The sequence below is a fragment of the Megalops cyprinoides genome, chromosome 1, assembly GCF_013368585.1.
Source record: "Megalops cyprinoides isolate fMegCyp1 chromosome 1, fMegCyp1.pri, whole genome shotgun sequence".
Lineage (NCBI taxonomy): Eukaryota > Metazoa > Chordata > Actinopteri > Elopiformes > Megalopidae > Megalops > Megalops cyprinoides.
In genome coordinates, this window is record NC_050583.1 from 73549207 (window position 1) to 73574536 (window position 25330).

General features: G+C 37.6%; 1 protein-coding gene across 4 annotated transcripts; it reads left to right on the forward strand.

Annotated features, from left to right (window-relative positions):
• Positions 1-255: 255 nt before the first annotated feature.
• On the forward strand, positions 256-24664 carry fbxo9 (F-box protein 9). Of its 4 annotated transcripts, none has more exons than XM_036549136.1 (13): positions 256-414; positions 2986-3066; positions 13563-13694; positions 14356-14413; positions 16169-16253; positions 19495-19625; positions 20595-20709; positions 21248-21366; positions 21693-21783; positions 21878-21973; positions 22055-22148; positions 23552-23706; positions 24189-24664. In XM_036549136.1, the coding sequence occupies exons 1-13, from the start codon at positions 412-414 to the stop codon at positions 24295-24297; spliced, it is 1269 nt and encodes a 422-aa protein (XP_036405029.1). In that variant the 5' UTR covers positions 256-411; the 3' UTR covers positions 24298-24664. The 4 variants fall into 4 exon arrangements, with proteins under 4 accessions (XP_036405029.1, XP_036405037.1, XP_036405044.1 ...); XM_036549144.1 differs by having other exon boundaries at positions 23555-23706; XM_036549151.1 differs by having other exon boundaries at positions 22137-22148.
• The last annotated feature ends 666 nt before the right edge of the window (positions 24665-25330 follow it).

The following is a 25330-nucleotide window of genomic DNA, read 5'->3' on the forward strand; positions in this document are numbered from 1 at the left end:
CTTATTACTGATGAGCAGTTTTTGACAGTGAGTATCTGTTTTGATACATATTATGGACTTTTATCATCTTGATTACAGCAAGAGAACAAGGCTGCAACAACATAAGCCCTGCCTGAATGGTAATCAATTCGCCCTTCAAACAGAATCATCACACCTCTTGGTTTGTGTTTTGAAAATACATTCGCTCCGGACGGTTTGTCTACTTCATCTTGCCGTAGTGTTATGCTGGAGTTCTGCCCTTTCACTCTGCAGTGAAACCAGCCTGCAGCAGGGAAGCAACTGTTCGAAATGGCCGCGTTTTGGAGAGCACGGAATTTTTCCCGTTGTGTTGTCCGCTTTTCTGACCGCGAACTGAACTAAAGTTAATTTATTCGGTGACGGAATAAATCAACAACGCACAGATAACCTACTATGGTAACTGTATATAAATGACCTTAGCTACACACTACATTTCAGTTTGTCAATTCCGGTGAAGATATGTCAACTGGTTGCACATCATGACGTGTGTTAGCTAGCTTGCTCTTTCGATCGCTTGCTATGTTAGAATAGCTAACATTAGCTAGCCAACTATATTTGGTAATGCAGTTAGTCAGCTACTTAGCTGGGTAACTAGTAGCCGTAAATATTGCAGTGACGTTGGTTACTTTGACTTAAGGCAGGGAGGCTGTACATTTTGTCGCTACGTACTATCTAATTGATTACACCATGGTCAGGGTTGACAGACGTATGTAAAATTTGGAAAAGAATCAAATGCCGTGGTCAGACAGCGCGTTAAAATGGAGAGTTAGTCAGACTCAATTGGATTATGTAGCTAACTAGTTGCACGCAGTAGTAGGAAACATAGTTCAATCATTTCTGACCGCAGCCAGTCAGAAACATGGTAGTTCGCTAATCTTAGTTACGCTGTCTATGTAGCTAGTATAAAGATATTTTCAAGGTGAAGATTTGCTGCAGTACTCGGTTAGAAGTCACTTAGTTGTCACTGGGCCTACCAACTTGTTTGTCAACATAGAAGTTCTTACGACTGTTGCCTTAGTGGATGATTAAAACTGTAAGTGGTTGCTGAATGGTGAAAATCTGCCTGAAATCGCTGGATAGATTTGGCAGAGTTCCTAGGTACGTTCGTTACCATGTGTTTACGTTTCTGCAGTCAAAGAGTCAAAGGTTATAACTGATAGGTAGCAAAGCTACGGAGACCCACTCTAGCATATTCAAAATAGACTGAGAATAGTTCTTCACTATCTTGTTATTTGACACCAGGAACATGGCTACGCGCTTACTCGTTCTTACCGAGCTGCATACATACAGTTTCTGACTGGACTGGAAAGGCGGGTGTTAAGTGGTTTAGTGTAACTCGGATATATTTTAGACGAAAATCCAAATGTCCGCGATATTTATTGTGTTTAAAACTAATAGATTGGTCCACGAAACAGGTTAATTAATTGTGGTATTAAATTCACAGGTCACCTTGAATTGGCATTTTGACAGTAATGGTTTAACACAAACAGTCAAGAGTCTTCCATGACAAAGGCAAATATAGGCCTATCATAACTCATTGGGAAATATAATGTGAAAAATCTAATCATGAATTTACCATTTACAGTGTGGCATGAATTGAAGTATTCTACACCTCCTCTGTTGGTATTTTCCATTTTTCAAAGAACATTAAAATCCTGAGCAATCCATTCCATTTTGCCTGTCTCAGATGAAGCCATGTGCAGTACAGTAACAATTAAAGCATTAGTGCATGCTAGGAACTGTTGTAATAGCACTTTGCAGGTATAGCGTTTTATTACCATCACCCACTTCTTTTAGCATTGTCCACTCCATTACCTAAATCACATTTTATGGTTTGGAATCTCCATGGTTCTTGGTTGGCAATGCAGCTTTTAATACGGCATCTACAACACAGTCTCTCTTTAAATTGTTCTTGAGACCAGCTCTGTGTCTCTGAACCAGTGCACAGTTTAGTAATTCACAACAGTTTCTTATTGTTTGTTTCTGTATTGGTCCCACCCAAGATAAAACACACAGTTGTGCTGCTATGTGGTTATCTGTTATGTCAGAAACATTGATTGCCATCTATGTAAAAAGTCCATTCGCAGGGAACTTGATGCTTTGTGGATTTCTTGTAAGTGAAGAGACAAAGCTGTATGTATATATGTTGTTCATTTTGGTATGCCCATTTAGTCTTTGACATTTTATGCATTCATAACTGTTCAAATGTGCATGCATTAAGGATTTAGAATCTAGAACTATTGTTGATCCATGATAGGGGTTCTAGACTTAACACAAATGTTTCTGAGACTGATGTGAAAAACTTCAAAACATACCATTGAACAATCACAGGAGAGTGTAAAATTTTTCTCATGTATCAGTCAGTTTATTGAAAACATCTGTTGCTGTTTGTGAAATTTATGAAGGGAATATCCTGACACAAACCCATCATAATTTCACATCTGAATGGTGTTGTTTTATCCAGTGTAGAGAGGGCTATCCTACTTTGGCAGGCATGGTATAATTGTGGAATCAAAATCCCAGAATGAATGTAATTTTTAGCAGACTGCACATATTTGTGTATCCTTTGAGCACCTATTTACTTGCTCACTGTTTCTCAATTAACTTGAAAGCCTGAATATTGTTAATGAAAGTTGAATGCATAACCTGTTTTAATTGTATCCGTGTCAGACACATGATTTCGTCCACTTTAAGACACTCTCCATACTCACTTGATTTTGGCTTTCGGTGTTGCTTGCATTTTTCATGGCATACTTGATTTCGCTGTCAGTTGTGATTTGTGCTTAAAGATTACAATCAGAATTTAGAACAACACAGCTTTTAAAATAAGTTATTTTTATTTGATTCTGTGATGATTCTCCAAATCTGGTCCTCACTGCACTGGCAGTAATAAAAGCCTCAGACTCTAACAGTAAAGTTACTGCTTCAGTGATGGAAGAAAACGCAAGTGTTTTTTCCCCTAAACAGGCAGAAAGTGACAATATATCTGCTGGTATTATAGAAGAGGAAAAAGAAGTGGAAGAAGATTTGGGTGATTCTGACCTTCAGGTAAGTACTTGCCTCAACCAAATTAAACTGAGCATCAGAAAATACCAATTATACCACCAATTATTGCAGGTCATTGTAAAATGGCAGTCTCTGTAGAAACAGGTACAGCACCATTTTATTGATCAGATATGACATTGATAATTTTGGTAAGATGATTAACATTTGTCAGCAACAGCGTTGATTGACACTGTATCAACTGTAAAAGTTAGCATTGTGTGTGGCTATCACAGGAAGCAACATAAACATGAATCTTTAACATGCTTTGTACCAGGTTGCAGATGCTGTCTTCCAGGGTTCTGTTAGAGCCTAGATTTAACATTTGCTTATAAAGTGGTCTCAGAGCCAAAGGTATGAGTAAAATTAATCATAAGCCATTTAACTGGCAGCCATACAAGTGCTTTAACCATGGCTTTAATTTGGCTGTAGTTCCTCAAGATGGTTATGGAGGTCTTAATATTAGAAATGAATGCAGGCCATTAACATAGAACTTACTGATACATGAATGTGTAGTAAAGTAAAAGCAAACATCTTGTAGATTGCAATAAATTTAGCCTGTATTTGTAATGTTTTAATCCTGTTTAAATTGTCATTTTCTCATATGAAGATAGATAGTCTAACTGGTCAGAGTCAGTGTATATTGTTTTGAAAAGAAAAAAATTATGAACCTTTTTCAACTGGACACAAAGAAATTAATTTAAAAGTATTTTAGTCCTGTTAATTAAAGTCTAATAACTTCAAAAGTACACACTGTACAGACAAAGCTTGGTGTGTCACAGATGCCCCGCACTTTATGGCAATACTTTTAAATTAAATTAAAATTTTAGGTTGTCCGTGACACTAATACTGTTAATAATGTCCAGAAATTCCAAAATGTCCCTCAACATCTTGCTGGGCCGCATCACCTGACCCTCACGCGTGGCCTCTTTTTGCACCACTACTTGACTTCCTAGGCCCTGGTGACCCTGCCCACACCACCAAATTTCTTAAATTTGCCCTGCCCACACCACTAAGTTTCTGGAAATTTCTTAAAACTGGTTTCCTCCACTTGTACTAAATAAGATCAGCCTTGGTTTGGACCCATTTTCATTGCAACTTGTAGCATTATTATTGTTAGCTTTGTTATTTTTGATATTTGAAATTCATTAACAAAAAACTACATTCTAGTTGAATGATGGCAAAAACCACATAAGACAGGAAATTTATGAAATTACCTCTTCATTAAATTCGGTTCTATGCACTACTAAGAATTTTCAGCACACAGATTTGATACATGCTATGATATGCCATGCCATGATACTTTAGCTACATTGGGTTACTTAACATGTACTCAACAATGGGCAGGTGGCAGAAGACTCAAACTTTTTCTCAAACAGCAAAATATTTATTTTTGGGTAGAGCCCGACAGATAAATCGGCATGCCGATATTATTGGCCGATATGAGCTAATTGCAGATACATCAATATCGGCGTTTATAACGGCCAAAAAATGACAATTAAAAAAGAAATGGAGAGACGGAAGATGAATCCTTCAACCATGTTATGAGTGTTGTCGTTGCGTAGTCTGTCCACCAGAGGGCTGACTGCAACTCCACTGTTGGCAACACGTGTTTGGAACACCACAATCACAACAATTAGCTGACCCAAGCAGAGTAGCCCACGACAGAGATCTTCTGTGTTCATGATAATTGATAATTGTCACGTGAAATACTTAAATAATAATAAATATCCCCCATAACTTCTCCTCTTAGCCTAAATAAGCCTGACAACATTCATGTCAGCCATGCCTGGTTTTGCTGCAGTAACATGAAAGTCGGTACCGTCAGTCAAACATCAAAATTACGTTTAACGTTATGGTAATTGAGTGGTGTAGGCTAAGCTGTTGACAGACTTCATTGTAGGTTTATTTATGAAAAAGTGTGGCAGTTCTAGCGAGTAAGCAAACAACGGTCCTATCATTTCTTCATCATTTCTAAAAATTCTTTGGCAACATCGATCACAGCAGCTTATAACCCTGTCCATTGCTAAATTAGGTTACCCACAAAGCTAACTAATGCCATGTTTATCAGTGGAAGACCACTAATGTTAATGAGCGGTTAAACTATAGCGGTTAACTTATTCTGCCTAAATGAAGCAATGGTAAATATATCTGTGACTGGCATGTCTGTAGTTACAGTCAGAGCATTGGAAATTAAACCCTTTCACGTGTACGGTCACACCGGTGTGATTAGCCATTTAGCGCATATGCTAAAACTGGTGTGATTAGAACACTAGATTGTAGAAGTTCTAGCTAATTTTAGCTTTGAGGAAACAGCAGTTTAACTCTAAAAATATAGCAAATGCTAACTGAAAACTATGAGAAGCTTAATAATGCTAATGAAAACATTATGAAATGTAACATGCGCTACATAAAAAATTAGTTACGTGCGAAAGGGATAAACCAGAGAGGACACGAAAATACACGTGAGCTGAACAAGTATCTAACATGGCTTGGTAGCCAAACAAAGTTATCTAGCTTCTCTTTCAAACATGTAGTGTGAAATCCCAAAGTCTCAAGTCCTCGTCACAGACAGTCATGTAGTGTTAGATGCATTCAACAGCAGCGTTTACTCACTGTATCATTTTACTGCATAGTTTAAGATGGCATGATATTTGTTTAAACTTTTTTTGTATTTTTATACATTTGACTCTTATGCATCAAAACTTAAATATATTTTGTCGTACTTTTGTTCAAAGTACTATTTATGACAATAAAACAAGTTTATTTTTAAACTGCATTATGTCATGTTATCTTGGTGAGGACTCTTAATTAACTACACATAAATGTTTGGGAAAATCTTTGTTTATGTTATGTATTTCTGCAAAAAAAAAAAAGAATAGCGGCCAGTATATCATTATCAGATTTTTAAATCCTCAAATATTGGAATCGGTATCGGTCTTAAAAATCTTATATCCTCGGGCTCTAGTTTTTAGTGAAATAAAGGAAATAACCATGTACGTATTTGGTTCCTGTATGTACTTAGACATTAGTTGGTACATTGTTGCTGTGGTAGACTGCTTAATGTGACTTTTTAGTTTAGTTTATTCATTTAGTAGTAGAATTTAGTTTATTCAGCAGGGATCATGCACAACACATTCGTTGCACCATATTTACTTACATAGCTAATTTGCATCTGCAATATCTGGGCAGGAAGCACACTAAAACATTAAAAAACATTACAAGTGGAGAGCATAACATAGCAACTTAATATACAACATTCAGCAACAAACCAAAGAAGGAAAAAAACAACATGATTGTGTATATCATGCACTAAAGTAGCCTTAACAAAGCCAGATGTTAGTAAAAATGTTTTTGGGTGATCTTGAGCCAACCTTTTAGTCTTAATTTAAAATTTTTGAAAAGTGTGGGTTATCTAATGTTAGGTCGTATTGAAATCCATTTTCCTTGCTGCCTTGTCCATAAGTGCTGTTTTCCAAAAGCAATCTTTCTGAATCGTGCCATACAGTCCCCCTGTCTGCCTAGCATTGACCTTAGAAAGAGAGTGGAGGTGAGGCCAGATCATGAATAACTTTGTACACCAGGGAAGCATCTGCAAAAAACTGTCAGAGGTCAACAAGTTATATTTCTTTATAATGTTACACTAATGATAATTCATTGTTTTTTAAACTGTTTTGAAAGTTTGTATAGGGTGCTCCTGCCTTGCACCAGCTTGTAACGCAGTATGATAAATGAGAGAAGCTCATGGAGTGTACTAAATGCTTTGCAGCAGAAGACAGTTCGTGTCTGATGTGTTCATAAAATTGACTTTGACATTGCTATAATCCTTTTGAATTTAAATGATAAGTTGGAGTCAGTTATGATACCCAGATATCTGAAGTGCTGGACAACATTTACAACCTCTCCTTTAATTGTGTGTGATTATTCTTAATGTAGAAATACCTACAGACAGTTTTGGTCAAATTGAGGGTCAGACAAGAGTAGGAAAGTCACTCTGTTACTTTGTTCAAAACTGTGGTACATTTAGAGGTAGCTTGTTGTTTAGTCTTGGGTATAAACATGGGTATAAATAATGATGTAATGTGGACACATCTAGATGTTAACATCTGGACAGTAAATACAACTGAAAGTAAATAAAACTTGAATCCTGTGGAACACCAGCGATATAGTCATAAAAAGATGAACACTTGTCACTGATTCTTGTATACTGCTGCCTTCTAGTTAAATGAGACTCCATCCATTTTAATATATTAACAGAAAAGTTGAACTTTGAAAGTTTTGATAAGCGAATATTGTAGATTACAATATAAAAAGCATTTTTTTTAATTCCAGAGATGTTGCACCAAAATCATTACCCTTATCAAGACTAGATTTAAGTTGTTCAGTGAAAAAACAGTTTGCTCTGTCAGTAGAATTGTGTTTTGTATATCCAAACTGCATCGGATTGAAACGAAAGTGTGTTATGTTCAGATGTGTCAGTTGGTCACAAACTACCCTTTCAGCTACCTTGGAAATGATTGGGAGAATAGTGATCGGCCTACAGCTGGTTACATTGGCTAAGGGACCAGCCTTGAAAATGGGCGTTAAGACTGCTGGCTTCCATGTAATAGGAAAATATGATTGTTTGTTTGACAGGTTAACAAGGTGAGTTAACAAGCTCTTCTCCTTCTTTACTCTCTGTTGCCTCATTTATCAGATCAATAAAGAAGATTGCTTTATTCTCCGCTGTATTTAATAATTGTTGAAAGTAGGGCTGTGCAGTATGATGATATATATCGTGTGACGATTGAAGAACATCTATCGTTTCATATTACGCTCTATCGTTTATTTCATTGTGTCGCAAATCACACACTTTACGGCAATATTTTTCGTTATTTGGATGACGCTTTGCGTTCTTCCGCACGGCACGGATGCAGGCAGGAAATTTGTATGAAAACAACACAAACAAACATGGAGGAGAGTGAACTTGAAACGGAACTATAAGTATTTTCTATCTACTTTTTTATATTTTATACATTAATATTTTGTTACATGCTTAATCCTTTCGCACGTAACTTATTTTTGTATATGTAGTGCGCATGTTACGTTACATGGTTCGTTATGTTTTCATTAGTGTTTTTTAATGTTAAATCACTGTTTCCTCAAAACTAAATTTAGCTAGAATTTTTCCAATCTAGTGTTTTAATTGCACCAGTTTTAGTATACGCGCTAAATGGCTAATCACACCGGTGTGACCATATGCACGAAAGGGTTAATAAAGATTCTAAGTAAAAGGAGAAAAAAATGATCAAATATGAGTAAGTACCTTTTATTTGTCGAGTATATAAATCAAAATGTAATAAGAAACATGCCTTTATATGTGGTCATTTTATATAAACTATTTATTCATTGAATTTACAGAAAAAGTGCTATATCGTGATATGTATTGTTATTGGGATATGAAATGACCTATATCAGGATATGAGGTTTTGGTCATGTCGCACAGCCCTAGTTGAAAGATTCTTCCATCATGCCTTACCCTTGACTCAAGTGCAGTTTTTAATGCATGGACTCTGCTTCTTTAAGTTCCACAGGTGCTCATTCATCTGGGAAAAATTCTGTTTCTTATGAGAATGTGCAACCTTTTTTACCTAATTTATTTATTTATAACCTTGTTAATTTTGGTCATGATGCTGTTGGAAGCCATTGTAACTCATGTAAATGCACCTACTGTAGCTATATAAAAAGGAACTAAACCTTATACTTGTTGAACTTCTGCTCAGTGCTGATGTTGCGATCCTCCGGGAGTTGACTAACAGCCCCAACAGCCAGAGATTGATGGATTGTAGTCACGTTGCTATAGTATTACTTTTTGGATGGCTACTACCTTGTCTACCAAGGCTGTCAAGTGGAGGCAGTGGGTCACCTTGGCTGTAGGAGCCCCTCCCTGGGTTCCACTGAACATCTCCTTCTAGCAGAAAGGTGACCATCAAACAGCTGGTTAGTCTCGGATCCAGAGGATCTGTCTCTCTTCATGAAATGTAGGTGCCATATCAGAGCTGTTGCTTTGCCATCACTCAGAATCATGGAGTCAAGTGGCAACAGGAGCTTAAGGTTACTTGGTTGTTTTGCTGCTGTATGTCACTGTGGGATCATTTTGAGGGCAGCGGTGTAGAAAATTAAAGTGGCTCTCTGTGTAAGATCACCACATAGTTGTCTTTGTTTGGCACTGACCTTGTTGGTATTGTTGAAAAAAGTGTTTATGGCATTCAGTCACGGGTTTGGCTGTACCTACACATGCAGCACCTGCCCTGCCACAGATCTGCACTGCCATGATGTCATCTTGCTGTCTTGAGTTAGGTGTGCAATTTCACCCCCCCCCCCCCCCCCCCTAGCTGGGAGTGATTGTTGTCAAGTTCACAACCCTCTGGCTAGCTATCACAGTGAGCTAGGTAAAAGGCAAATTCTGATGGCTAAAATACAATCAAGTTAATGATGGATTGCTATCAAGGTTAATTCAATAGAGTTTGCTGTTAAGAAATGTTAATATCCTTTTCACAAAACGTATGATTCTCCAGCATATAAATAATGTTCAAATCAACTATGAGTGTGAATTCAGCAGTTACATATTGATAGGAGCTAAACTGGCTGCCAGACAACTTGGTTATCTGTAGTTATTTAATAAACGGGGTTCATATGGTAATGGGGAACAAAAAATTCAGAAAAAAAGCACTGAAATAGCTTCAGCGCTCTATTATCACACATCATTTATGAGAATATTCACTTGCAATGATTTTGGGTGACAGCCTACTCCTCACGGTCATGGTTGATGCACTTAGGCTGCTTGGCTGGCAAATTAAAAAAACTCAGCCATTCAGATGGATTAGTTAGATTAACTAGTAACCTAGCAATGAAGGAATATAAGATGTTTAATAGAATATATCCACACTTGGTGAAGCTGGTATGTAGTACTGGATGAATGACCCAGAGACTGAAATACCAGACTGAGTGCCCCATGATGTCCTCCTTTGTCTTGTAATATGGTTCAATTTTGCATTTCATTATTCTAGAAGTAAGAACTCTGTAAAAGTAACCATTTAAGTTGTTCCCCTAGACCCCGTAGTGGTAGTGGTGCCAGAGGACCAAAAGTATTACTCAGCACATTTTAATTTATTAAAAATCAAATTTGAACAAAATCTTCATCATTGTTCTTGGTTTGTCATTCTTCCAAAGCACCCCCCCCCTCCCCCCGGCTACCAATATTTCTAAATATTTCAAACCCCACCCCCTCTCCCGATAGTTTATTGCACCACTGCCGAGCACCCGCAATGGAATTATTATGGGGTTTTTGTGTGCCTCCTAAGGCAAACAAACTAGGTAAGGACATTGCCCAGGCTCTCAGGTTCATAGCCAAACAATGAAAATGTCACTGAGTTAGGACAAATAATTTATATAATTTTTTAAAAGCATGCTCATCCAATTCACATAATCTGGTTCAGTAGCATTACGGAATAGCTGTTACACACAGGCTTGTTTTCAAACTTCTTATCACCATAAGTCCCAATTTCCACAAATGTTTCTGTTCTGCAAATTTGTACAGGGGTCCAGTGAGATGGCCAAACCCAGTAATTAAAAAAAAAAAAAAAAAAAAAGGTTTTTGTATGTTTAAGTTAAGTGTAAGTTTTTCAATATAAAACAAGTCTTCTGTCTTTAAAAGGACACTGGTTATGTCTATAGGGCAAATAATTCATAAATAAAGCCCTGTAGGGAAAGATCTATAATGGAGTTTCCAGGACTGTCAGGGAGCCTCTCGCCTTTCAACTAACCCCTCATTGGATGCAGCACTGTGGCACAGTGGTAAGAAGCAGTGCTTGCAATGCAAAAGTTACTGGTTTGATTCCCCACTGGGGCACTGCTGTTGTACATTTGAGCCAAGTACATAACCCACAATTGCCTCAGTAAATATCCAGCTGTATAAATGGATAAAGTTGTAAATTATGTAAATTGCTCAGAATAAGAGGGTCTGCTAATGACAATAATGCATTGGTCAATATCAAGTCAGCCAATCAGATGATAGGGAGCAGTGGTGGGGATTTAAAAGTCAGGTACTGCTTTCCATATGTTTTACATGGGAAACAGAGAGAAAGCAAAACTAAAAATATAAAACCTTTTGGATACTGAATTTGTGTTTATGTGTTTTTGTGATTTTTTTAAAATACAATGAAATTTTACACCTTACTGGAAATAAACATTTTCTCTTAAATTTTAATGTACCAGCCAGTGGCAGAGCCGATGGCTCATTGCAGAGGGGGTGAGGACCTGTAGTGGGCCCTTATACAGCCAATAGAGGTTGTGCACGTGATGGCACAGGAGTCACTGCGGGTTACACCCACTCAGTGGCAGAAAAACTTACTGAGTGGCAGCGTTAGCGTTCAACTTGAATGCCGCAAAAACACAGAAAACACATCTAAAATGGGAATGAGCTGTTGTGCGATTGACTGTACAAATAGATTCAACAAGAAATCGGACTGTCAAATGCTAAAGAAAAGAGAAGCAAATGGATCACTGCAGTTCGCAGAAACAACTGGAATCCAGGCACCGAAACGTGTAGCTTACAGCTTTCCAAATAATAATAAAATAAAAATATTTGTACAAACCTGTCCACATACAACCAGAATATCCCTTAGTGTCATCGTCACTTTCGCCAACAAATCCCGTCTTGAAATATGACCAAGCATCAAGGCTTTTGCGGACATTCTAAAATGCTCAACGTAAAATGGCTTAACGTGGCTTAATGTTCCAAAACTGCGATCAATGATCACCAAATTTCTCTTGGGCGTCTCTTGTCATAAACACTTCCACCTGTCATAAAATCAAAATCCTGTGAGTATGGACGTTCTTACATTAAGCGCTTTCCTCTCCATTGACGTCCATAAGGAAAAGGCTTGAGGTGGCTTAATGTTCCAAACTAGTGTCCAGTAATCACTGTCTCTTGATAGGAGATAGTGTTTATGACATGTGAGATGTCAGACAAATTTGGTGATCAAATTTGGCTGTTTTGGGACATTAAGCCCAAGGAAATAAGACAGCCAACGATCACCTAGTTCTTACTTTGGGACTCGAACAGAGGGCGTAATTTTTCTGTTTGTACACTTACACAAGGATACTGGATAGGGAATAAAGTTTTCTGTAACTTTATTGTGTCTCTGCTCATTCAAAATAAATATCATGGCGACATAGCTAGAGGTCAGTCGAAACCATTACACCCTCAGTCTGACTTTTTATCTTTTTGCGGCAACCAAGACACACAAACAAACTTCATTCAGAATATTAAACTAAACAACAAGAATGCATGTTCAGTCAGGCAGATTGGGCCCAAGGTGGGCCCCTTTGTTACTGGGCAGAACCATGGGCCCAGGGCAGCTGCACCCTCTGCCTCCCTGATCGCTCTGCTACTGGTACCAGCCTTTTTTCCCCTTGCCATAAATTGATAAAAAATCCATTTTTATGATGTGTGAATGACAGGGCACACCTAAAATTAATTTAACAGTACAGCAATAGAAGGTAGGGTGTCAGGTATGTCAGGGAGACCAAGTTAGATGTTATTTAACAGGAGTAAAACACAAGTGAAAACTGCGCTTTTTAGTGTTGGTGTAGAACTGGTCTGGAACGACAAAAAACCCATGTTAGCTAGCTAAGTAAAATGAGTGCACCACCTCACAATGCAGGCTGATGTACTCAACCAGGTAATTCCTTGCCATCTCTCCCTTGCTTGTGTGCTACTGCTCCTAGCTCGGCTGAGTTGAAGGCACCACTATTCAAGCTCAAGGCTACCAATTAAAAGCAACTGACGCGGTACTCTTAAAATGAAATAGAGGCGACATTGTAAGATATTCAGAAAATTTGAAATAAAAGGTAGCTGTAGCCGGCAAGGACTTTTTGTTTGCTAGATTACAAGGCTGGGAGACAGCAAGAGGATGAGCAGAACAGCTGAAGTATGTGTGTGCATAGAGCGATACAGATGTATTCGTGTGTTGTTTGGAAGTAATTCTGTCTTATTAGGTTTGAATTATAACTGGCTCGCTGGACTCACAAGTTTAGAATCATCTTTGAAATGCTCAAGCAGGCATCTTTTCCAGAAACAAATGTCTCTCATAAAAGTTGTATGACAGTCATAGTTGGAAAGTTGTTGTTCTTAAATTCATATTTTCTAACTAGATCTCACACCCCCAATGACTATATTAGCAAAGCAATGTGAGGATCTCAGTGGGGTTCATCGGTGCATATTTGCTTGAAGAAAGCATAGTGTATATTTTGATTATAGATGCAATGATATTGATCAAGCCATTTTGTAATAAACATTGAGTCTTTACCCCTCAAAAAAAGTCCAAGTTTATACTTTATGAGTTTGAATAACTGTCCAGCCAATGGCAGGTGAACGTTCAAAATTGCATTTAAAACCACAATGATATAGAAAGGGTTTACTGAATTGTACTTGATCATCTTTCCTTACATGTGACCAGTTGGAGCTCAGTGTGTTTCGGGCACAGTGGATGTCCGAACTGATACCTTCCGCTGAGTCCAGTGCTGCTAAGAGAGAGCTCTTGCAATCCAGAGATCTGAAGAGAAAGCAAGATGTGGCTCGGGAGGAAAAAGTAAGGACTTTGAATAGACCATTAGACCATTTTGGGAATGTTACTATTGTTGTTAAAATGTAAAAACAGCACAATGCTTTATTGAAATTGTGTAGATGGATGAGATATGTCTCTACATAGTTATAATTTGTAATACACTGAAAATGAGGAAAGAATTCATTCTATATGTCTGTAAATTGCTGCCTTAAAATACTGTTATGGTAACAGGTTTTCTTTAAAAGTATTTAGTGTTATCTCAGCTCATCCAGCAGAGAGGAACTGTGCCATGCCTACCATATGAGATCAGTTTTAAAATTAAGTAACACAAAATAAAACCGGTAATCAATTTTGCCAGTACAATAAATACCAGTTTCTGAAAGAAAGCATTTTTATATTCATCAACAAGTTCTCCAGAATCTGATGTCAGTGTTGATCATCACAGTTCTGTTTTTCCATTTTGATTGTTAACATGGATTCATTCACCTGTTCTTTCATGCTTGGTTTGTCTGTTTATCCAGTGTTAAAGTTTACAGTCTCTGTGATAAAGAACAAAGAATGCATTTCTTTTGTATCTGTGTCAGTGTGATGGAGAGATCACAAAGGATGTAAACAATGGGTGAAAATTCTGAGGTTTTCTATTATTTCGGTTATCTGTAATGTTGTCTAACCCTGGATTTTTTAGGCAACAGAGCTGTTCCTAAAGGCAGTTGAAGAAGAGCAGAATGGAGCTGTCTATGAAGGCAGGTTCTATGATTTTTTTTTCAGTGAGACTGCCAAACAGATTGATTGTAGCCCTTGTGCTTTATTGTGCACTGTAAATGTAACTTTATAATTTAGTAACTTTCAGATTGTCTTGTGGAGTTTTTTTCAGTGAAATGTTATGATACATTTTAATTTTCACATTCTGATGAACCATGGTGTTAAAACAGAAATATGTTAATTTGCTAATCCTTGTCACAACATGGAGAGGTAACATTATGATGGCACTATGTCACTCACCTTATAAATCCTGACAAAAATGGTGTATCAATGTATGCAAACCATTGAACACCATTTTTTATTGATATTGTATTTCTGCAGCTACGTAGCATTGCATGTTTCAGATTTATCATGAAGCTTTGAACATTTTCTGACAACAGTGTGCAAGTTTCTAGTCTCCACTGAATCAAAACTCTACCCAGATACATATTCCATAAGACTACAACACCGCTTGTGACATATGTCATAGTACATTGTAAGATATGCAGGCTTTGTTAAACATATTCTTTTCATTCAATGCATTATGGTACACATATGAGGTAAGGATATATTTGTGGTTTTGTGATGTGAGTTTAATATAACTCTCATTTATTCACAGTATCAATAGTTATTTCTGTGCATAGTGATGGAATGCCACATGTTCAGATGTAATTAGTTGTTTGTATCTGCCATTGTCCCTTTGACTTCATTAGGTGCAATTTTGTACTCCTCCCGTGTAAGGTGCTCTAGATAAGATTGACAAAATGTAAATGAGTATGTGCATGATTCTTACAGTTACAGTAGAACCTTGAAGATCTGAACTTCAGACTCACAAACACCTCACTCAACTGAGTTGGTGTGAAACTGGAATCACACAATAAATGAGGGCAAAAAAGGACCAGGATGAAATCAAATTGGAATTGTTCACATCATTTGAAAAGCTGAGAATGAAAGCTTTGATAAAGCAATGCATTTGTGGTTCTCCCAGGTGACAGCCAAAGGTGGCCATCCATGCCAGTGGCCCAGTTGTCACAAAAGAGGTAATGCTTGTGTATGCGACAGCAAACCCAGAGAGAAGTACATTTTAAGGCTAGCACCAAGTGACTGTGAGCATAACACCATACCTACCCATAACTACCACGAGTTAACATGCTAATCTGAAACTAGACAGCCTAGAAAATGAAGGGAAGTCAAGTACATACACTGCCGTGTATCTCAATGTCACTAGATCACAATATCTGTAACACACAGCAACAATACAAATAAAAAGGTGGAAAGTATTGCAAGAAGCAGGTGGTAGGGAGTGGGGATTGAAGTTGAACCGAGATGCAGTCTGAAGAGCTGGGTCTTCAGTCTATGTCAGCATATGGGCAGTGATTGTGCTGTTTTGATCCTGAGTCATGATCGTGAGTCTGTGTGTATTAGCCATTGTGTCCTATAGAGTATCCATGTCATATGTCAAAAGTGGTGTCATAGTCCTATGCATAGCATGTATCTGGATGGAGTGAGGCAAATTTGTTTAATCATTACATCAGTTCTTGTGCACTTGAGAATTCAGTATTGTAGCCTTGTAGAATAAATTACACTATAAAAAAAGCCTTTAGACCATACCATCAGATGTGGTTTTGTAATTTATTACTGGGGTGATGGAGATCTGATTGTCTTGCTGCATTTTGTGGGCAAAATGCACAGCAAAACAAAGTGCTTGAACAGAATGAAAAGAGGTAAAAATGACACCTGAATCATTTCAATTTCAGCTATCAAGTACTACCGCAGGGCAATGCAGCTTGTGCCTGACATTGAATTTAAAATCAACTACAGCCGCTCTCCTGATCCAGACATGTAAGTATTATATCAACCTTATGTCTTTTCTTTAGTCTTCCACAAATTTGTCTACTGGGAAACCTGATGTACCTTTGCCAGCATCTGTAAATTAAATGATAATCTTTTCAATTCACTTTTTGTGGAGGTGGCTGGGGAAACACTAAACATATCTACAATGCCAAATTTAATTGTTTTGCTTTATCAAAGTCAAAGTCAAAGTCAACTTTATTGTCAATTCTCCAATATGCACAGGACATACGGAGGATTGAAATTGCGTTTCTCTCAGGCCCACGGTGACAATACAACAGTACAATAAAGACATGCAACACACTCCTTGTGTAGCATGGAACCGTATGTTCCATTTACTGTGGTTTTTTCCTTTCATTTCCAATTGCTTCATCATGACACTGCTATAAAGAGTGTACACAAATCTCTTACCAGTATTACTGGAGATGATTGAAGGCTTCTGCAGTGTATAGGAAGCTGGCAGAGCTGGTTCAGTATTAACGTTGGGGATGCTTACAAGGGAGTGGGGTGAACAAACAGCCCCAAATAACCTGTTTGATGAGTTAAATACTTAACAAGACAGAAGACAGTATAGGTGTGAAACCAAATGTAACCTTACTTAAAAATGTAGCGTGGTTGCTAACCAAGTCAGAGCATTTTCATAAAATATATCAGATATTAAAAAGACATATTATTAAACCATTTACATTCACAAATGCAGTAATTGCATTTTGAATTCTCAATATACATGTATAATTAGTGTATTGCTTTTGCTGTGTTCTTATTTAGGATCATTGCCATAGGGAGGGCTGTGGGAAGAGGCTTTAAGTTGGGAGTGCTGTAGTGGGAGGTGCATTTTTTGTGTGTCCAGCCCGGGGGGGGGGTTAAGATTAGCATTCACGATGAATAGGCTATAGGCTACTTCGCATACATAAATTCATTTTTATTTAACGAATTTGAGTAAAAGCTCTTCATAACGTCACATTGTAAAATAGCATTCGCTACTATTATATGAATCAAACGTATGCCAGTCTTGCAACTACCTGACCCCGTTGCACACAGCAGACAAGAACATACAAATAGCCAATATCTATAAAGCTAGCTAAATAGTAAACAGTTTTCAAAAATTTTAGTTAAATAGATAGTTATCAAAATGGTAGAAAGGATGGAAAGAACACCTAACTTGCAAGCTAAATAGGGCTATTAGTATTTTTAGTTCCATGACGTTTGCTAGCATGTTTTACAGTGAATTTTAACATAAGTACCTTTGCACAATCTTAGTTCGCTAACTAATGCAGTGCTGTAAATGTTATCTTGCTAGCGAACCTGTTTTGAAGCTGCAAGTTTGCTAGCTAGGGATTTGTCAAAGAATGAAGCAAGCTCTGTACAATATAATTTCTGCATATAAACTCAGCGGCAATATGGTAAATTGTGTAGCTATTTATCTACAAGTAGGTATTTGGCTAGGTAGTTACTGTGTTCGGTTTTTTACAGCATGATTTTTTTTAATCTGTGTAATACAAATACAATTTTTTTGCAGATTTTAGAATATGGTCAGCTTGTTGCTCTAATTTTCGGCTATTCTGGATGTTTATGCCTTGAATTTGGGGGGTTCTGGAAAATGATGAGTGACAGCAATATTTCTGGGTGAATGTGAAGAGCTCCATTTTCCTGTTGTCAAGGCAACCTGATGGTGGTCATTAAGAATGTAGCAAGTGAAGTGCAGTTTGATGGCCTTGTACTCTGTAGCTTGATTGTAATTTGGTTTGCTTGGGAATAGATGTGAAATGAGTCTGTAGTTTTGTTAGGTCAAATCTTATGCTAATGACAGTGTCAATCTTACAAATGAAGTTCCTGCGTTGTTGTCTTTGGAAATGACAGGTTTGGGGGAAAAGAAGTCTTTTTTTTATCTCTTGTTCAGAGAGCAGCTCTTTCAGCTGAGATTTTGCTGTTAAAGCAGATTGTTTGAGGCTTTTGTTGAAATCCGAGCATCAGAAGGTGTAAAAACCATTTATGACTAGGCTGGTTTAATCCAAGAAATGTCATGTAGAAACTAACTTCTCAATTAAATGTCCAATGCGATAGCATATATGCAAAGATCCATCAAAAACAAATAGCTAATATAAAATGAGATATTCACTGGATGCTAAATTCTCCTTCCTTTGCATGAATGCAAGAGGCAGCAATTTTCAAGCACTATGTGACTTGGTTGGTGGTTCTTAGTTATTCAAACCGAGCAAGTTAATGGACAGGTTGCTATCAGACAAACCTTGAAATCAGATTATTTGTTTTGAAAATGAGGTTAATAATGTTACAGTCAAATGTGAATATTTTATGTAACAAATAATTGGCTTTCTAGCTAGTCAAAACAAATCGCCCCTCGGTTAAATGGCTAATGGTTAAGACTGCATCATTATTTGTGCTATGGTTTTGTCTCTTATTCTCAAGAGTGTCTTCAGTCTCTGTATCCACCAAGTATTATAGATCATGTGTATCATAATCATGTAGATCATGTTCTATGACAATGAAAACTTCATTTCATGTCATATTGCAGAAAATGGCCACATTCCTTTGTCCCTGTTTGTGCACACAACCCTCACCTCTCACAGACCCTTTATTTACGATTCAGTTGTAACCTGCCGAAACCAGTCCTGCTGGTCCCCTTATGTCCCCCGCAAATCCCTCAATAAAATTCTGAACCCGAAACCTGACTCCCGTGTCCTGACTGACACACCGCTGCGACAGCAACCTTAGCCTGAACCTAGTTCACGGGTGAAACTGCCCTCTCAGTTTCAGTGGTCCTTCGAGCCGGATCTCAGTTTCACATATACAGAAGTACTTTTGTGCACAGAATGGTTCCAAAATAGTGTTATTGCTATAAAAAAAGGAAGCCACATATAGACCTGGCGAAGACCCCCAGGGATTGGTGTGGAATGGCTGTGTGTAAATAAAACTATTTCAGAGCATTACAGTAGCGTCTACATTAATTTGGCTGGCAATGTTATCTGCTGACAATGACCAGAAGCCCTGAGTGGCAGAACAGATTATCTTTGTTCTGTCTGGGATTGGGTTTGGGTTGGTCAGCCAGTGTCCCCTTGCTGCATTGAGAGGTGTCTTTGATGAAGTCAAGCCAATGGATTTGTATCAGCATGTTCTTTGATAAAATGTTTTCTATCCAAATTTGAAACTACTTGATGTAGTTTTTGTTTTTATTAATGTGTTTCTGTGGTGTAAACTACTTTCTTTTTACCAGCACTGAGGACAATGAAAGGGATTGTGAAATAGCTGATCTGCTCGCCTACTTCCAACAGCAGCTCACTCTACAGGACATGTCTCTGAAGATGTGTGAACCTGAAGTTGAAATGACACAGCTGCACATTTCAGGTATATTGACGTGCTTTTTAAACCATAACTCATTTGTTCATTTAAGATCTGCTTGTAATATAGGGTTACAAGAAATGTTACTGTAGTTTAAAAATAATGACACACAAATATTGTACATTTTGAACTTTATTTGTACATGTATAGTAATGTTAAAAGTCGGCCTCCCACTGACTTAAAAGGCAATATGGTGTTTTGTCATGTAGTGGCGCTTGACTTGCTACAGCCCTCGGAAGCATGTAGCTGAAAACCGCATAATTCAAGGGCAGAATACGGGTAAATGGTGTTTACATAAGAAACACTCAGATTTTGGAGTTGCTCCGCCCGAAGCACGTAACTGCCTTCATGGTGCGCAAATCATAGACTTAAGTCAAGGGGAGAATACGCATAGGCTGAAAACCGCATAGCTGCACGCTTTTTTTGACTTATGTGCATGGGAGAATACCCACCTATGTGCATTTTTAGTTTGGTGCTATGTCTTTCCTGAACTAGTCCCTTTGGAAGAAAGAGCAAGTCAGAATATGGGGGACTGGGACATCACAACAACAAATGAAAGCACTGAAAAGGCCAGGCAGGGGTATAACTATTAGTATAGATGTAGATTACATGAATTGTTATTCTGCACAGCATAGCATTCTTTATAGTACACAATTCATTTTCTTGTCTGTCCAAAATGCAAACTGCTGTCATTTTTTCCATCCCATCTTTCAAAATTTGGTAAATGAAGGACACTTTTTAGTAAAAGAAAAGGCTATGTAGTGTATTGTATTAATAACACTTCTGGACAAACAATCAATGATTGTATTTTGTAAAAGATATTACAGAAATGTGCCATTGCAATATATTTTCATATTATAAAAATGTCTGGGATGTTGAGGTCTTGCGATAGCTCTCATAAAGAGTTTGAAAATTGCTTTTTCTTTAAATTTTTATGGCCTGTCTATCCTCATTTTTAATGTGTTGTGTCGATAGCTCTGCCCACGGAGGTGCTGATGTACATATTCCGCTGGGTGGTGTCTAGTGAGCTGGACCTGAGGGCCTTGGAGCAGCTATCCCTGGTGTGCCGTGGCTTCTACATCTGTGCCAGGTGAGTTTCCTTGTGATTCAGTCATATGAGAAAATAACAGGTTCTGGTTATTTTCTCACATTTTGGTGGGGGGGGGGTCCTGGATGGCCTCAGTTCTACTGGTTTTCTTCTTCAATTTAAGTAGCTACATGGAAAAAACTCAAAATATGGTATAAGCTGAGCAGTTATCTGCTGATGTGATAATGTTTTTAGTAGGAACTCTTGGATGGATGGCCTGGGTGGATGATGGCACTCAAACCAAGTTTGATGTAATTAACATAGAGTCAAGACTTGTAGAGAAATATTCAAGAAATATTCACTGGGTCTGTCTGTTGAACATTTTAGTAATGTTCCAGTGAATTTTCTTGTAAATGCAGTTTTTCTGTTGACATGTATGCTTTAAAATGTGTGGAAAGTGCAGACAGAAATCTGTGGCTTAATCATTACATTACATTCATTCAGCAGACAAATGAGCAACAGTGTCAGACCAGACTAACGACACTCCCAGACCAGTGACTGGCACAGCACCATTTGACAGTTGAAATATTGTGCTTTCTAGAGACCCAGAAATTTGGCGTTCTGCATGTCTGAGAGTATGGGGACGGAGTTGCACTAAAATGGTGCCATTCAAGTCCTGGCGGGAAATGTTTCTGGAGAGGCCCCGTGTGCGCTTTGATGGTAAATGGAAAACTAACCCTGTGTAATAAGAACAGAGTAAATATAAACTATATCAGTCCTTTTTGATAAATATAATGGCATTGTCAATAAAAACAAGCATAGTGTATCTACAGTAAGGTATTGACTTTAATGGTCATCTTTACTTATTTGTTAAAAATGCCAGTATATTACTTACATCCTTTTTAACCTTGTAGTTCATTTGAATATAAAACCGGGAAAGTTGTTTTTCTTGCATAGTACTTCCAATGATTGTTTTTTCCCCTCTGAATTTGTAATGCTTGTGAAGCACCAGTTTAGGTTTATTGTGGCTCTGGTAATTCCAACAGGTGTATACATCAGCAAAACAACATACATTCGCCAAGGAGAGGAATCCCTTGATGGATTCTACAGAGCTTGGCATCAAGTGGAGTACTACAGGTAGGATGGAAGGGAGAAATTTTGGCTTTGCTCGTAAGAAATGTAGTTGTTGCAACCCATGGTGCTTATCACTGATGTGGACGTACTTGTGCAGGTATTTGCGTTTTTTTCCTGATGGCCAAGTTATGATGCTGACCACACCTGAGGACCCACTCATTACTGTTCCTCGTTTACGCAGCCGAAACTCCAGGTATTAAAATTCTCTTTTATTTAGGATAGCAGTCATCACAGGGATTTGATTAAGTGTATTTTTCTGGTTGTGTCTTTTTAGGGTGGAATCTGTTTTGTTTGGTCATTTCCGTCTGTCCCAAGATACAGACAATCAAACCAAAGTTTTTGTTGTTGTTTCCAAGAGAAAAGAAGAGGTATGTGTGTGTGGAATTCATTTTATTAAACTTTATTCATATCAGTTCCATTTTCTTTGTCTTCTATTCAGTTCAACAAAGAGCTGATCAGCAAAGTGCCCTCCATATGTATTCATACCCTTGATTAAAGTGACATCTTTTCTGTTTCTTATGTATCTTATTTTTGTATGTGGTAGATAGGTTTCTTCCTTACAGCCTCGCCACGAATGCCATATTAAAGCACAGAAAGTTGAGTGATACTTTTTGACACTTAGTATTCTGAAGATGTCAATTTGACTTGGACATCTCAAACTGATGAGGATATACTGTTGCCTCCCAAAGCATTTCTCACAGTCAGTGCTACTGGAGTGCACTTGCCACCCTTCTCCTGACAGGGTTGCCACTGTGCCAGTAGAGGTAAAATTTCTTAATGATCTACAATAGTTTAAAATGACACATTCTGGTTTTTTTTGCAATATTTTGCAGCCATCTCTCAAATTCTGGACATCAGTTACCATTGACCTGCAGTCATTATAGAGCTCTTTGACCTTAGCCATGATGATGCATCCAGCTAATTTCTTTGCGTCATCTCCTTTAATACCACAGGGAAACAGGAAACCCGCAGAATTCTCTTTATAGTTGCAGCAACTTCCACCTAACTTACAATAAACAGAATGTTGGTGTAGATTTTGTTGCTATGTAAATATTATGTAAATGTTATATAATAGTGTGACAACTGTTGTGGTGGGAAAACCTCATTCATATAAAATTGTTTATTAACAATATTACTTCTCTGTAGAATGCCATTTACATGCAAGTGTTATATTTTAAATGCTTTATGTTTCTATTTAATCAGGGGTATGAATAAATACAGAGCCTGTAATAAAATGTTAAGTAGGGATTATACAATAAGAATAATGGAAAATTAAAATCAAATATGGTACCAACCTGTGTACAGACAGAGAGACAGACGAGGCAAACAAAAGAATTTCAGAGGTTTCCATCACAAGTATCCAATAGCCTGTATGAAACTGTATGCATCCATATTACTGTAGGAAATTTGAAATGAGTATGAAAACTGTTTTATTTCTACAGCCCTACTGTCCACAACCCAGGATTGTTATATACAGTTGTCAATAGTTGTAGCATTTTTCATTAGTTGGGAACCACAAGTGAAACAAGGGTTTTTAAATTTGTTTTAATTAGGTGGGGCAGAGTACTGCCCCACCTAATTATAATAATTTGGGGACTGCCTCACGTAAATCCCCAAAAATAGCAGAATATGTAGATGATGTGCAACAAAAATGGGTTTTCAGATGTAGTAACTTCATCCAGTGTGATAAAACACCTTATTAAGAACTCTAGAGACTTGCCCCTCAGTGAGTTCTGTGTGTCTACTATAAGGCTTTCATTTTGTTTGACAGAAGATTGCAGAGTATCAGAAAAACAAGTTCTACCGGCGGAATCCAGGGCCAGATTCAGAACACAGCTTCCATGTGGGATTGCAGTTGTCTTCGGGGGGACGCCAGCGCTTCAACAAGCTGGTGTGGATCCACCACTCCTGCCACATCACTTACAGGTAGACTGCTCACTAACAATAAATGTATAATGTGCAACTGTAACACACTTTGCATTTGCTAAATAAACTGCAGTGTAAGAGCAGTCCTGTCATAAAACCAATACTATACTGCACTGAAGTTCTAAACTGGTGAAATATTGAGGATATATTCAGTATTGGTAGCCAGGGTCATCCTGGTTGGAAAGTTTCCATTTAATGCAACTTATTTAGCTGTCAAATAGAAACATCCATCTGCTTACTATTGTATTGATATCTAGTGTTAAACTGTGACATTTACATTTATTCATTTGACAGACACTTTTATCCAAAACAACTTACAAGTGAGGCACCTTAGGCTTAGAATTAAGAAGTCTGTCATTGCCAAGGAACCTCTTCAAAGTAATACTAACATTTGTTGGAGACCTGTTTTCTTTTCAAAGCTTCAACTTAACATGGATATAGTGAATAGTAGTCATACTAATCTAATCTGTACTTCTTTCTAGATCAACTGGAGAGACGGTGGTCACTGCTTTCAATGTTGACAAAACTTACACACCTCTGTTTTTTGCGCGTGTGAAGAGTTATACTGCATTCTCAGAGAGGCCCCTTTAGGTCCACCTCCAGGACACAGATGCATCACAAAGATTAAGATCATTCAAAAGTTTACACATACTTAGGCATTTGCAGCTCTTTTCAAACTCTGCTCCCTGCATCTTCTCATGCTGGATGATGATTTTGATGAATGTACACTGGTTAAGGTGTGAATTTCTTGGGTTTCCTACTTGAGTTGAAATGTAGAAATTATTATGCATTCTTGTCATGTACGCATTCATTGTTCTCTGAGGCTTAAAGCTGAGAAATGAGTTGTCAGTAATGGACTCTTCACTATTCTGAGCAATATGTATGTACAAAAAGCTAATTTCACAGAGAATGGCTTTAAGTGTTTTTCGTTGTATTATAAAAATCCTGATGTACAGGACACATGAATTGTGTTGTTTCCTTTCACTAAACAAACTTTAAACAAACATATTGCTGCAGGTGAAAGATGTTTGAATGACTGTATTAGACAATCAGAATATTCACATTTTTACAGCAAACACACTTGACCTTTATCCCTGTGATCAGCATGTACAGTGCATTCCATATGTGTTCAGACCCCTGATTAAATAGTAGCAAAAGATGATATAACAGGAAAAAATGTAACAATTAGAACATTTTCTACTGATTTTCTAGCAATGTTACATTTTAATATTAATATTATTGCAATTAATATTTTATTCCAGAACGCATTAGGTTCACATTTCTTTACACTGAGGTAGTATTTTATAAGTACAATCCATGCAGGGAGAAATTTCGCTGTCTGAAATTTATAGCTGTCTGAAATCATTCAGCTGCAAGTGCATAGGTGACCAAGGAGAGTACTACAAGCTGATAAAGTCAGCTCTCGCACCACAATTATTTTTAATTAAGGGTTTCTCATGGTTACAAATGTTTTCATCACAAAAATCATTATCAATGTCAACACAGCTGACACCTTAATAAATATGTTTTAATGCAGGAATACTCAAGACCAGGAGGGCAGCAGCATGCAGTGTTTAAAGTTACAGCCAATCTATCATCTACTAGCTAGCTGGCAAACAGCCTG

What these genes read in the sequence shown, in the direction of transcription:
- fbxo9 (XM_036549136.1), top strand. An exon ending in CGCTCTCCTGATCCAGACAT is followed by an intron (nt 16,254 to 19,494) that starts GTAAGTATTATA and finishes TCTTTTTACCAG; the next exon opens with CACTGAGGACAATGAAAGGG. An exon ending in TCCTGCCACATCACTTACAG is followed by an intron (nt 23,707 to 24,188) that starts GTAGACTGCTCA and finishes ACTTCTTTCTAG; the next exon opens with ATCAACTGGAGAGACGGTGG.